General features: G+C 42.2%; 1 protein-coding gene across 2 annotated transcripts in view; it reads right to left on the bottom strand.

Moving 5' to 3' along the window:
• LOC145417522 (SAC3 domain-containing protein 1) overlaps window positions 1-9,259 on the bottom strand; it is a 33,702-nt gene extending 24,443 nt beyond the window's left edge. Inside the window, exons 1-2 of one of the 2 annotated variants that reach the window (XM_080286233.1) lie at window positions 9,140-9,259; window positions 3,958-4,062 (exon numbers count right to left, since the gene is read on the bottom strand). In XM_080286233.1, the coding sequence (XP_080142359.1) occupies window positions 3,958-4,062; window positions 9,140-9,144 (110 nt within the window). In that variant the 5' untranslated portion in view covers window positions 9,145-9,259. Of the gene's footprint in view, window positions 1-3,957; window positions 4,063-9,045; window positions 9,098-9,139 lie in introns of those variants that run through there. The other variant, XM_080286237.1, reaches the window with a different exon arrangement.
• Between the last annotated feature and the right edge of the window lie 6,479 nt (window positions 9,260-15,738).

Here is a 15,738-nt window from a genome sequence, read left to right as displayed (position 1 = left end):
GACTTTACAGGTTTTATGGAAAATTGCATACATTGCTACTTAGTAAACTGTCATGAGATAACCATATAACAAATACTGCATCAGTAATAGTAAATATAATGCGGTATATTGTATCAGTAATTTATCATCTTTTCTTAACCCCTTAACCGCGTCACTTTCGTGACGCTTGGGAGCAAGGGATTATACCGCGGGGTGTCACTTTTGTGATTCTGTGTTATTTTGAATTCACCCGGGCTTTCAAGTGGTGGCTTGTATCATCTATCAGTACTGCCGATGTCCAACACTAGTCAGCACTCCTAATCTCATCTGTACTCCCATCCATTGTTGACAATTTAGCCATTTCTCTCCGTTCTTGACTCCCCTCCCTACTCCCCCTCCATTACCCTATCCTCTCGCCTGCACGGCCGTGCTACGCTAAGTAAATCTTCCCTGGAATTTTTCACTGATTTCATCCATTGAAATAAGCCCTATGCCCTATTCTTATACCAAATAATATACTGTATACAAGAAAGAAATAAGGTAAGTGAGAGTGCCATACACCTAGAATTGGCTAATTATCACCTGACAACACTTCATGTGCACTCGTTCGCTAATTTTCGCAGTTTATTTCCCCTTGAAATATGCTGTATAATCTATTTTTGTAAGAAAAATATATATAAGAAAGGAAGGGAGAAGCCTAAGTGATATTTACATTCACCTGGAACTACCTAATTATTACAGGCCACCACACTGTATTCTACGCTAAGTAAATCTTCCCTGGAATTTTCCACTGATTTCATCCATTGAAATAAGCCCTATGCCCTATTCTTATACCAAATAATATATACAAAAAAGAAATAAGGTAAGTGAAAGTGCCATACACCTGGAATTGGCTAATTATCACCTGACAACACCTCTTGTGCACTCGTTCGCTAATTTTCGCTGTTTATTTCCCCTTGAAATATGCTGTATAATCTATTTTCGTAATAAATATACATATAAGGAGGGAACGGAGAAGCCTAAGTGATATTTACATTCACCTGGAACTACCTAATTTATAATGTATTGTCTAGATTTCCGGCCAATCATTTCACTGCTATATATTAGCAGCTGTCAAGAGGCTGACGTTGGCAGTAATGCATTTCCCTAGGTAGGCCACCCCAGCCCACCCCTATCAGTTCACTGTCATCTTCCAATGTGAAGGTACGTCTGTTTGCTCCTGCTAACTTCAGCCACTTTTCACCTCCATGCAAAGGGGCCTGTGACCTTTACCCCCTACTAAACCTCGTGTGGAAAGAGGTAAAGGGCTGACAATTGATAAAAGAGTGATTACGATCTTTCTACTGAGTAAAACAGTGCAAGTGGAATTGTAATTAATGTGTAAACAGCCAGTCAAAGTAATGAATGTAAACATACGTGAACAGTGGAAAATAGTTTTATAAGTTACTTCAAGTGACAGTGCATAACACAGTGTAAATAAAATAGAAATGTAAATAACGTAAATAAAATTGAGAACATAAATAGAAATATAAATGAGTAGTACAGTATTATAAGAATACGAGTATATACCCTAGGAGTAATGAAAGTGAAAGTTTCACTCTAGCATGCATGAATACTACGAATTATGAGAGTGAAGGTGAAAGTGACATTCACTCTCAATGCTGGTACAGTATACAGGACGAGAAAGTGAATGCTACGTATTTTACTGAAAGAAATTGAATCCCTACAGTGACAATAAACTACAATTACTGAGGGAAACTTATGGATAAAGACTGTAGATATATATAAGTGTTATATAGTAACAGAAATATAAACTGTGAGCGTTTTTATGAATAACAGACAATACTAGCAGCGAACAATCGGAAGTGGGATGGTCATACGCCCTCGTAATTTTCATTGCTTTCACAGTGATTTTTTGGGGGAGTATGGATTCCAAACTATTTGAGAATCATAGATTAGTGTTTCTAGTGATAATATCAGGCTGTGGTAATCATATTACGAGTTGTCGGGAAGTGCAAAGTGGAGACTTCGTTACCCAACTTCAGAGGTCTCCACAAGTCCTATGGTACTCGACGAAGGCTCAACAAACACCCAAGGAGAAAGCTGAAGGTATGTGCCATAAGTATATGTGATTTTAATATTCTAGGACTAATAACTGATTTTTGGCAAATATTTTTTGAGAGTCTGTCGGAGAGCGAATATGCCCGCGGGAGCCACAAGGCAAAGCAAAACAAGCCCGCAGTGTAAGGGTTAATGCAGTATATTGTATTGGTAATTTATCATCTTTTCTTATTACAGTATGAAAAAAAAAAAATTTTCAAATATAAATTGACTATTGGAGGATGAGTGATATCCCATGGCCCTTATCACACACACACACACACACACACACACACACACACACACACACACACACACACACACACACACACCACACACACACACACACAGTCAATGTACCGACAGTACTGAACTTAATGCAGCAATAATTTTGAAAAACGTGGACACTCTCAATCTACTGTACTTTCTTGTCTTTTAGTCATGAATGTGAATGTGATATATACGAGTGGGTGATGTAACTAATGCTGGGGAGGAAGCAGGTACCTGTATCCTGGATCTGGATTCTGTAATGAGAAGAGACTCAACAACTGCTCCACCTTTGGTCTATCAGTGGTGAAATACAGCTTCAAAACATTAGGACAGACAGTGCAAGCCTCAGTATATTGATGAACCATGCCACAACATGGCACAAGTTGTCCTGTCTTTCCTTTACGAACTCATCAGCTGACTGCAATAAAGCAAGTACAGTAGTTGCCAGAATCATACACTTACACATTTCTGTTGTTGCAGAAATTCATAGTAGGAAACTGATTATTTACTCCCTTTCTCCTCTTTTTTTTTTTTACTATGTACCTATCTATCTATTGCCAGATGCCTTAATCCTGTAAGGGATGGCCACAAACAAATCGCCTCCAAGTTGTCCTGTCCCCTGTCATTTTGCTGCCTTTCCCCCAGCTCACAAACCCCTCTCTCATATACCTTTCCACTCCATCCCTCCACCTCATCCTTGGTCTTCCCCTCCCTCTCCTCTGTTCTACCTCATTCACATACACTCTCCTCATTAGTCTCTCACTCCATCCTCTCCATATGGCCAAACCACCTCAGTGTATTTTGTACACTAATCCAAAAAAAGTGAAATGGAAGGAATGGCAGTTAGTGGCAAAAGTACCTGCGTAGTTACAGATGCATTAGTGCTTATCTAACAGCATATAGATTTTGCTAGGCTATGCAGATCAGTGTAGCTACTGATCTTTTTCTGTTTCCTATTCTTGTAACCTTCAATTCTACTCAGTTCAGGAATCAGCTTTCATTTAGAACTGGTTAATTAAAGTTATATCTACCCCTCCATGATCATATCCAAACAGGAGAAATGGCCACCCAATCCAGTTCCTGTAAAGGTAGTCCCCAAGCAATCATCAAACACACCTGAGTCATCGTGCATCTCTCCACAACCTAACCTTGTCAAGACCACCCACTCATTACTCACTATGCTTCGCATGGTGGTTTTGTTACACTTAGGTACAAATCTAATACATCCAGACTAGGATTGTGACTGAAGAGTTGAGAGGAAGGATGGGACTTAAATGTATTGTTGTGATGAGGAGGGGTACTCTGAGATGGTCTGGGCATGATGAGAGGATACAGAATGACAATTAGGTGCGGAAAGTGAGAAGCGTGAACGTCGGGGGTAGGGCTGCAAAAGGCAGACCAAAAACAGATCTGGGACGTGGTCATAGAACATGACCTCAAAGGGACTGAATAGGGAGGCTGCCAGAGATTAAGCTGTGTGGAGCAGCCATTAGGTGGCCAAAGCCAATGCATGCAAGCATGTTGGAGCCTTTATAAATGATACAAAAAAAGATGGAGCTAAAGTATTGTTTTATAGAGGACAAAGTTTAAGATTAATTTAATACTTACAGCCTAAGCTCAACGTTAGGGCACATGCCCATGCAGGTCCCAATAATGTACCGATCTTTGTCACTGTTTTCACTTTGGCCAGCCATCTCTTCACTAACATACAATCTGTGGGAGTTCATTACAAATGAATTATTAAAACAACAGTATGAAAACAGGATTTTAGAAAAAGCACCAGTATGTAGTAACTAAGTTACTTTCAATACCAGTTAAAAAAAAAAAAAAAAAAATCCATCAAAGTTTCCCTCCCAGCTAAAGTTAAGGACAGTTTTCTATCATACACTCCCCTCTGGGAAGGGTTAAAACACTGTCCCTATTAAGAGGACTGGTTGATGCCCATAGCTTGCTCCTTTGTGACAATCCACTTCCAACTGTTTGAGTGAACTCTTTCATGCAAAACTATGCCACGATTAGTGCAGTAAAATTCTTGGCATGTGGTCTGAGACAGGTAACCACCTACTCATGGACTGAAGTGTCTAGCTACAGACACATAAATGAACCACTAAAGCAACAGCCACCTTATCATTCTGAGTAGCTATTCTTCCATACACATCCACTATGAACAAATACCCGGTAATTAAGCTATAAAATTACTACAACGTCGAAAAGGTTTGTACCAATTACAGCTCACTGGGCCAAGCTTCAACCAATCACATCTCAACACGGTCCTATTACGTGAACATGAGTTACTAAGAAGCTTAGGCTCTGTGCCATAGATGTGCTAATGATTAATGGTCAGCAGCAACAAGGTCTATCTATCTATCTATCTATTGCCAGATGCCTTAATCCCTTATAAGGGGTGGCCACAAACAAATTGCCTCCACGTCACCCTGTCCCCTGCCATTTCACTGTCCTGCTCCCAATTCACACACCCCTCTCTCATATACCTCTCCATTCCATCCCTCCATCTCATCTTTGACCTTCCCCTCCCTCTCTCCCCCTCCACCTCACTCACATACACTCTCCTCATCAGTCTCTAACTCTCCATCCTCTCCACATGGCCAATATGTTTCTCTTAATGCTTCCTACCACATCCACATCCAGACCACAATGCTCCTTCACCTCCTCATTTGTCAGTCTCTCCATGTGACTCCACAAACTCTCTCAAATAACTCATTTCCACTGCTCTCACTCTTGACTGGTGTCCCTTCAACAACGTCCAAGCTTCACTTCCATACGTCAAAGCTGGTATCACAATACTGTCATGTAATACCGTAACTTTTTCACTTCATTGCTCACTTCCTTGTTTCTTATTACTGCCTTCAAGGAACCGGCAACCTTTCTTCCTTGTTGTACTCTTTCAAGCACTTCACCCTCCAAACTTCCATCCTTACTCATCACATTACCCAAATACTTAAATATACTCACATTTTCCATTTCCTCATCATCCAATCTCACTGTACATTCACTGGCTTCATCTCTCTCGAAGACCATAACTTTACTCTTTCCTGCATTCACCTTTAAATTCTGTTTCTTACACACACTCCCAAACTCATCCACCAAGCCTTGCAGCTCCCCTTCGTCTTCACTTAACAACACAGTATCATCTGCAAACAACAGTACAAGGAGTTTCCAAACACTGCCCTCTCATATTAGGACCACTCCAACATCCACTGCCCTACCTTGTATCTCTTTTATAACCCCATCCATATACAGATTGAACAACCATGGAGACATGGCACATCCCTGTTTCAACCCAACCTTCAAACAGAAAAACTCACTCATTTCACTATCCACACACACTCCAGCCTTAGCACCCTCATACATACTCCTCACAGCATTCAACAACTTCCCATCTACTCCATATATTCTTAATACTTTCCACAATCCTTGTCTATCCACCCTGTCATATGCTTTCTCCAAATCCATGAAGGCCACATACAACTTCTTTCCCTTCTCTTGACACTTTTCCACTAAAGATCTAAGAATGAATATCTGATCTACACAACCTCTTCCCTTCCTAAAGCCTCCCTGTTCTTCTCTAACTAATTCCTCTGTAATTTCCCTAACTCTGTCAAAAAGTATCCTACCATATACTTTTCTTATTACACTGAGAAGACAAATGCCCCTATGATTACCACACACTTCTTTTTCCCCTATTCCTTGGAATAATTATACCTGACTTCCAATCATCCGAGACTTTACCTTCCTCCCAGGCCCTTTTTTTTTTTTTTTTTTTTTTTTTTTTTTTAATAACAGAACAGAGGAAGGAAAAACAAATGGGGAAAAAAAAAAAATCCATACACCAGATTACTGGTGTCCTCTATTCATAAAATATCTGTAACAGTTAGACTTGAGCAGTTGTGGGTTGAAATTTGGAGGAAAACAACTCTGGGGAAGCGAGTTCCAGAGAGATGTAGTTCGGGGAATGAAAGAATTCTGATAGGCAGAAGTTCTGCAATATGGTTGAGTGACATTCCCCCATGCTTCAGCGTTTTACCACACACTCCATCAATTCCGGGGGCTTTCCCCATTGCTTCCACAACTTCCATCCTACTGATTTCTTCCTGTCTTCTCACCTCCCTCCTTCTCCCAGCCACTTATACTCGCATTACTTTCATTCTCTATGTTCAACAATTTCTTAAAGTGTTCTCTCCATCTGCTCATTTTTTCTCCCTTCTCAACTAGTAATCTACCATTTGTATCTTTCACTCCCCTCCTGACTTCACTGCCACCCTGACTCTCTTTACCTCTTTCCAGAACATTTTCTTACATTCCCTCCACTTGACACTCAGATTCCTTCCAAATTCCTCATCCACTCTCTTCTTATTCTCTCTTACTAATCTTTTCACCTCTCTCTTCCTCTCTACATATAACTCTCTCTTCAATCTCTCAACTTCTTCCACACCGCTATTTCTCATCCATTCATTATATGCTTTCTTCTTTTGTGCCACAGCCTGTCTCACCTCTTCATTCCACCATGTTGTTCCTTGCACCCCCTTTCGTCTTCTCTTCACCCCACACACCACCTCACATGCTGCATATACTTCCTCTGTGAATATCTTGCACACACATTCCATGTTCCCCATCTGCTCCAATTCGTATTTACCCAATAGTTCCTCCACTTCTCTTATATTCTGCCTTTTTCTCATCCTCTTGTAACCTCTCCTTACATCTACTCCTTCCTCCTGTCCTTCCCTTCTTCTATTTATCCATTTTACTTGGACCTTGATTCTGACCATCACTTGGTGGTGGTCAGAAAGTCCACTCCCCCAACCTCTATATGCTCTTGCATCCATTACAGTGTACACATCTTTGCATCCTTTCAGCCACACCACATAAATCAATCATTGCCTTCCTTTCATTCAGTTCACCATCCACCCTTCACCTCACTCGCCATGTATACCTGTGGATCATTTTGTGCCTGAAGAGGGTATTGGTTATCACTAACCCCCCTCCCAACACAAATATCCACTAAAGCACTGCTATTCTCATTTATCTCAGCAGGCACAACCCACTCACCAACTACTCCATCCACCTTCACATTCCCTACTTTACCATTCATATCACCAATCAAAAACACTCCTTCATTCCTTTCAAACTTTTCCATGCACACTTCCACATTTGTCCAGAACTCTTCTCTCACTCTGCTTGAACGATCTTGCGTTGGCGCATACACACACACAACTGCCCACATTGGTAGTCCTACTTTCAGTCTTACCCACACAATCCTTGAACCAACTGATCCATACTCTCTTATATTCTCCTTCCATCTGTTACTCACAACAATACACACTCCTTCATTTGCCCTCTCATTCTCACCTACTCCTGCACATATACCCCATCCATACTCCAATTTTCTCACACTCTCACCATTCCATTTAGTTTCAGTTAATCCACATACATCCACTGTCGCACTCTCAAGCACCTGGACAATCTCCCTCTCTTTCACCTCATCATTTACATTCCTTACATTCCAGGTCGCCATCTGTATCATGTCCTTTGTACAGTCCTTAGTCGTCATCTTTTGGTCAGTTCTGGTCCAGGGCATCTTGTTTGTATTTTTAGTTAGTTGTTTTCTGGGGAGGGGCACTTACCCTCCCCCAACCCACTTGCTGTCACGTAGGGAACACATGTCGGTTGCTTATAAGGTTACCACCCAGCATTGTAAATGATTTCCTGGTTTACAGGATATCATTTGGCTTGCCACTCGATGCAGAGCTACCCTAAAAACAGGGTACCATTACACTAAGTGGATGGATGATGGGTGCCCCCCACCTACCACATCCAATTCTGAAAAAGGCAGCCAGTTAAGCTAGATTTTTATGCCTAGGTTTGGACTAAAGACTGCCCAGATTAGATTTTGGCTGTGCATAGGTTAGGTCTGGGTTATGTTAGGGCAGTTATGTTGCTAAATATTTAGAAGCCACAATGTGACTTCAACAATGAATCATCTTTTTTCCGTCATTCATTTGAATTTTAGTCTTTTCTATCAGAAATCCCTCATTTTCCAGTCATGATGTCCCTTTTCCTGGGAGTGGTAGGAAAACAAGTAATTTGCAGTAAGGATCTAAGCTATACAAAATCAAATACTGTAGTATAAAAGAAAAAAAGAATAGTTTAATTGCTGAAATAATAAACTTCCTGGCATTTATAACAGGATGCACAGTTTTAGGCATTATCCTACCTAGATCTCATTCAACCGTCTATCTATCTATCTATCTATATACCTAGGCTGCTTTCCCCAAGGAAAGGGTAGCATGAAGCCCACCCTTGTGCCCCTGACCCCCTGTTAACTGGGCAAAGCAAATGTGGCATACACCCACAAACCAAATTTCCTCACTAATCCACTAATTCCAGCCACTCACTATGGCATGACACTGTCAGCCATAAGCAAACAACGGTTCAATGTATGGCATGGCCCTGCAGAGGCGATTGTTTGCCTTCAGACTGGGGTAGCAAAACAACACTGTAAAACAATGAATGATACAAAAGAAATATAAAAAAAATCCTGTGGTTGTCCGAAAGTATACATTTACCCAATCCATACTTACTATCCCCCTTTTCTTTACCCATATGCACAGCCATACAATTCCGTAAATTAAACTTTATCTGGCATTAAAAGGCCGTCTGTCTGTGCAACTAAACAACCTGCCAAGGCTGTCTCCGGCAGACAGGGTATCACTGTCTTCCGTACATTGCGTCACTGCCTTACACTGCTTTAACCACAAGGTGTAACGAATACCTCATTCGACCCTGCCTTGCCGTTCTGAACGGAACACTGCCATAACTGTGGAAGACAGTCTGCCACAGAAGTGGCTCTGCTGCCAATTTTACCAAATCTTGCCCTAGCAGCGGAACAGAATAAAGCCTCCATTAGAACCAAGCAGCCATCTTGCCACTCCCAAAAGCAAACATTGTATTTATTGCATCAAAACAGCAGCAACCCACGTATTATTATCAATATTGGTGTTACCATTTTATTTTAGACTTCTAAAACTGATATACTAGTGCTGCCATTTTATTAAAGATTGTTCTATAACTGATATACTGATGCTGCCAGTTTATTAAGATTGTTCAATAAATGATGTGTTGACCTAAAATTAAGGAAGCAACTTTTCTACCACATCTTCGACAATTAAGTAACTTCTGTAATGACCAGTCTTGTGAAATCGCATGAATAATGTCAAGGAATTCACTACAAGCAATCAGCACACCCTCCGGGTTCATGCAGTCTTTTCGCAGAGCCGCAGAGGTACGAATGGACTTCCGCTAAGACCCGTATTCCCAGAGAAGAAGGGCTTAGAGGCCTTTACGAGGAAATAGAACGAACGGGTGTGCTAGAGTGTGTGGGAAACCCCTTTGCGCTTGATAAGTTTAATAATTATTTCAATAATATTGATATTCTCATCGTGCCAGTTGTCATGTGCCCGCGGGCCGCAGGCCCTTTTTTTTTTTCCAGCGTATTCTGGGTTCAACTTGAACTCAGCGTATGGGCATGGACTTGGGTTCTTTTGTTCAGGACCGGGCAAGAGCATGCAGCAAAGGTACAGGGCTCGAACACAGACTAACCAGTCTTACACGTATATTACAATAGTACAGTGGACTCGCACAATACAAAACAATATAGTACACAAGTAAAGCACAGAGTCTAGATCACAGGTAGGTGCAGGTGGCGGCCAGGTGTGGTAGGGGGGCCGTCAGGGGTACGCTCTCGGGAGAGGAGCTGGTCTCGGGCTGCGTAGTCGGGTGTCCGGTATAGGCCAAAGGGCGGCGTCGTGGGAGGCCCTTTCCTGGTGGGGGCCTTAGGGGTGTGGTGGCCCTCGGGACTGGGGCCAAATAGGGCCAGTAGGTATGCTGCTCGGCGCCTGCCCTTGGCTGCGTTGGGAGTCTTGGTGGAGGGTCCGGGCTAGTCAGGGCCCGGGGTCGTCAAGGCGCCCCTTGAAGGCCGAGGGCTGTGGTCTCGTCGGGAGGGGGAGGCCATCAGGAGTCGCCTGTGGCTGCTCACTCCCAGGGAGTCCGACAGCTGCTGGGGACGTCATGGGCTCGGCTGCAGGGACAGGACACCCAGGATCACAACAGGTCCGCTCCAGACGTTGTTGAGCAGGAGCTCTGCAGGGGAGCAATCTCCACCCTTAGTGGTACAGGGGGAGCGTGAGGGACGTCTTACTCGGCCTCTGGAGGGGCAGGCCGAGCCAGGGACGCTGCCCTCGGTGGAAGCCTCCGGAGTAATGGAGGAGGGAAGACCGGTTGTCTTTCCCTTGGGTTGGCAGGTCTGGTGGACTCTACTGGAACTCCACTCTGGGGCAGTGGAAGGAGATCCGGTGGATTCTTCCTCAGCCTGGCAAGTTTGGTGGATGTTACCAAGGCTCCCATCCAGGGTAGTGGGGGAAGGAAGTCTGGTGGATTTTCCTCTCACCCGGCAAGTCCAATGGACGTTGCCGGGACACCACCCATTCCAGGGACAGCAGGAGGAGGAAGTCCGATGGACGTTCTGACTCCTGCAGCAGGTCCGGTGGACTCTACCATGGTCCTGCTGCCAGGGGAAAGTCACAGCCGAGGGGTATCCAGTGGATTCCCCCTCTATGGCAGGTCTGGTGGACTCTACCAAGGCTCTGCTCCCTTCCCTGGGACTGTAAGTGGGGGAAGTCCAATGGACGTTCCCATGCCCCTGCTCCCAAAGGTGGATGGCAGAAGAACGGGATCCGATGGAAGTTTCCTCTGCAGTAGATCCGGTGGATGCTACTGTGCTGCTGCTCCCCTTGGTGTACGTAAGACTGGGAAGACTGGTGGTCATTCCCCCTCTTCTAGTGACAGGTCCAGTGGACTGTACCACCGAGGTCCTACGTGGGACTGTATGAGAACAAGTCCCACACCAAGGCTGGTGAGTGCTGTCCTGGTCGGAGGGTAATGCACCGGGACAATGCACTTCCCGCTGGTCTGGCTGGGTGGAAGAGGGGCATATGGTAGCGGGGGATGTGGGCTGGTGTGGCTCGGGGCTCCTATGCACCTCCCCGTGGCCTCCTCTTGGGGTGGGTGTCGCGCCCTCCCCGGGGTCACTTCCTCGGGTGGGTATTTCATTCTTCACAGGGCATAAGCTTCACAAACTGTAATACTATACACCCACATGCCACCATTTTGGCCAAACATCCACCATCTACTGGATACTGAATACGTGCTCGAATTGTCTCATACAGGATTGGTGGTGGGGTATATTTTTCACATTTACAGTAACCGTTAAGGAGATCGCACTACTCCATCATGCGCAACAACTCCAGATAATTTCCAATCACCTAAAAATAAAAAAAAAGTTGAAATGGAGGACAGCCTATGGATAATGGTGAAGGGACGAACTTGATACAGGTGGGCAGCAATAGTCTAATCTTCAAGTGGTTCGTAGTATGCTGGTTTGTTGGTTCGTTTTTAAAACAGCCTACAATTTTCTAATGAAAAATACTCATATTGCGGTCAGTTATTAACTGAATAACAGGATAAGGACATCTATGCATACTTCATATCAAACATTTGTTTCATCCTGCAGTCTGTCTCGTAAGATTTCCTGTTCGTTAACCTATCAGCTACAGCATTCTGTGCACAATGAGTGTGTATGTAGCATAATTCTGAACTTTGACGGAAGTTTTTATCAAATTTTTGCACGTATGTCCAATATCAAACAAAAAGTTTTGTTCAGAATGGTATTCTCTGAGTGGATGTTTTGGCTGTCTCCTGTGACTGTTTACTTGGGAGTATTGTGCACAGAGTTTTAGCTTTCTAAGTACTGTACTGTAAATGTGTGTGTGTGTGTGTGTGTGTGTGTTAGAGAGAGAGAGGCCAGATTGATTTTCTGTGAGGGGCTGTTATTGCTAATTCTGCAATGATGAAGCTCCCAACACACCACATCACCAATATGGCCAGTGTAGGAGTTAAGACACCCCATTATACTAATGCAGGACTTGTAACAGGATTCTTTACACAGCAGTAAAATTCCTCTTTGTCTAAATATTATTCACACGCAAGACAAAGGATGTCTGGAAAGATCATCATATAAGATATATACAGTACTGTATATTCAAACTTATTGAACTAACATGTGCAAACTAGAACACTTTCATCATGACCATGCAGGTTCAGCACATAGAACTGGAGGCAATATTTTGGGTTGTACAGTCTCTGTATACTGTACTACTATATACTGCACTTACATACTCCAAGCTGTCAATCAATGGTCAGTTATATTTCAAGCTGTCAATCAAAGGTCTTCAAAACATAAAGCTGGGAAATATTTCTAGTTAGCCATCACTTATTATGCAAGGAAGAAGGACGCCAAGGCTAGAAGCCCACAAGATTGTTCCCTCCAAAGAAAAAAAAAAATAATGGAGCCAAATTCAAGATCCCTTCATTTCAAGATGCCAGAACACATTGCGTTTTAATAGACTGGAGGTCATAGACCGTAGGAAATCCAGAAAAAGTTCCAGAGTTAGCTGTTGTATACATGAAGGACTGGGAGTAATGGTAAACACTTGCATGAGAGAGATGGACAAATGTGCTGCCAGATTAGTGCTATATGCTCATCATAGTGGTGGAGGGATGCAAGCAGACTTCAGAGGAGCAATGATCACAGAAGGAACAACAGAAAAGAGGGAAAAGGTACTGTACAACCCTGCAGTGATGAGACAGAGGTTGAGGAAAGCCAGTAAAAGGAGCGTTAATGAGACAAAAAGTCTTTGATTTTTACCTTGTTGAGAAGAGCTGTATGTGGGGAGCCATGACAGTTGTACTCAACACAGGAACAAATAAAACCCCAGTATAAAGTCAACAGCTGTGCAGGAATAAAGAAAGCATTGGGTCGGATTAGCACACCTAACCTATAGGAAGCAGATTTTACGAGATAGGTAATATGATCTTTCCAAGATAAATCATGGGAGAATGAAACCCCAAGTATTTTTAAAGATGATGTAGGATTGAGTTGGATATTGTTTAGAATTAAAGAATACTGTGGAAGATTTTGAGAAGTTGAAAGATGTAAGATTTACATTAAAACCAAGATTACTCTTACCCTCAAAAGAGATATGAACCTAATTGGACATAGGTGTGCCATAACCTCATCCCTTGTTTGCTAAGGTAGCCTCCGAGATGAATGCTGCAAGAGGCGAATAGAAAGATGAAAGGTGGAGTCATCAGCACATGAGTGGACAGGGTTAGATGTACAGCTTAAAGGTCACTGATAAATAGAAGGAAGAAAGATGGTGATAGGACAGAACCCTGAGCATCACTGTTATTGATAGCTCTAGGACAAGAACGGTCACCAACTACAACAGCAGCTATAAAACAACCAGAATGGAAGCTAGAGATGCAGGTACAGATAAAAGGGTAGAAACCACTAGAGGGCAGATTGGAAAGTAGAGAATTCTATCTGATTCGATCAAAAGCCTTTGAGATGTCAAGTGCAATAACAAAGCTTTGTTTTTGCACTTGACATCTTTAGCCAAAGTCCCAAAAGGAGGATGACCAGGAGTCTAAACGGAAGGTGAGAAGATCACCAGAGAAGCATCCCTGTCGGTACCCATACTGGCAATTGGGAAGAAAGTTGTGATAGGAAAGGTGCTTTAAGCTGTTTTTTAAGAATACCCTGTATATTAAAAATCTTTAGAGATACAGGATGTTAAAGCAACTGGGCAATAGTCAGAGGGCTGGGATGCTCATCCTTCTTTGGGACTGGCTGAATGAGAGCAAACTTCCATCAAGAAGGAAAATTACAACTCAACAGGCTATAGCAAAAGAGTTTACCTAGGCAGGGTGTAAGCACAGTCCCTTTCACAAGTAATTATACTCATTTCACATTCACAGGGTATAGCTGCATTCAATAAAACAATAAATTATAAGTTAAGTAATATTTTGATACTAAAAACTGGTACAACGAAAACTTTTCAAGAAACAATATGTAATATAAGATGACTAGAAGATATCCTAAAGGTATGGTACAGTTTCCAAGCACTGCTTTGTAATGTTCCTAGCTGTATATTCTGTGCACAAGTTTTGATACTGGTGCACTAAATTAACCATAAATACTATTTTTTTATAATCATTACTGGTACGCCATATACGGTAGATCTTCAGTGTACCAAAATGCATCCTACTGTATAATGACATAGCTCTCTGACAGTAATTTTTTTTTTTCCTAATGCTGTTTGTCAAAATAAGTATATGGTCAAATTGTTTTTTTTTTTTTTTTATCAGGCTCAAATATATGAAACAAATCTTAAAATATGGACATACATTACAATGAGGATCCATGAACTAATGTATTTCTTATTTATTGTAATAAACCCAGTATACTCATCAGTTCATCAAGATCTACTGTACTGGTGGTCAGCAACCTATAATAGTCCACTCTACTACATTGCAGTAGTGAATCCCTGTACTGTATTTATAAACAGCCAACTGACAGAGTACTGTTTTCTTATGTAAAGCAACTTTAATGTTGTGTTCATTTATAATAAACACTGATTAATTCGCCAACAAATTAAACCAGAAAAATGAACCATCAGCTATCAGTACATCTACACCAACTAAGGGAATGAGTAACCTACTGTACAGTGCCATATATTCCAGATTCAAGTGAGAATGCTGTACAAATCAAAGATACCTGAACATTCACTCTACATATGGTAATTAAAGTTTGCTCCACAAGTGCAGGAGATATTTATAACATGAACTCTTTTCATTATGGGTACACAGTGACCGACTCAATATAAGCTCAATTGCTTTAATGGCCATCGACAATATCAAGCACATAACTGATGAAGCAAAACTATGAGAAAAATTACATAGCAGTACATCACTTGCCAAAACACTGAAGCAGTTAATAAATTGTAAAACCACTAGCTTAAGCACGCCATATGTATAAATGACTAGTTTCTTCCTTCTTAAATGGTCACAGCCCCCCTGTAATGTAGGTTTCACAAAGGGAAGTTTGGTATAACATGATGTGGGTACAATATGCCAACTTTTACACAGTCAATCATTTCCTTAGTGTGAGCCAGGCATAGCTATAGCTTGACCTGGCTTGGCTCGACTTAGATTCTAACAACAGATTCCATGTTCTAGTTCAGGAAATATCAGATCATACTGTATCATATGCTCTGTCATAATCACAACTCTAAAGGCTGCCTTTTCATTCACACTAAGGCGTGTGTCCTGCCCCTCTGTTGTGTCAGCTGCACCAAGACAAAAATAATCAGAAGAAGTTAATGCTCAATAAAGTGTAGCATCTGACACCACAAGTGTCTGATTCTTACACTAATCAAGCCTGGGAGCAATTCAGCACTGTTTCTGACACTGAAG

This window comes from Coenobita brevimanus, chromosome 14 (genome assembly GCF_032717465.1).
Source record: "Coenobita brevimanus isolate Jiangsu-jjx chromosome 14, ASM3271746v2, whole genome shotgun sequence".
Lineage (NCBI taxonomy): Eukaryota > Metazoa > Arthropoda > Malacostraca > Decapoda > Coenobitidae > Coenobita > Coenobita brevimanus.
The sequence above is the reverse complement of the archived record's forward strand: the minus strand, read 5'-3'. Positions and strand labels throughout refer to the sequence as shown.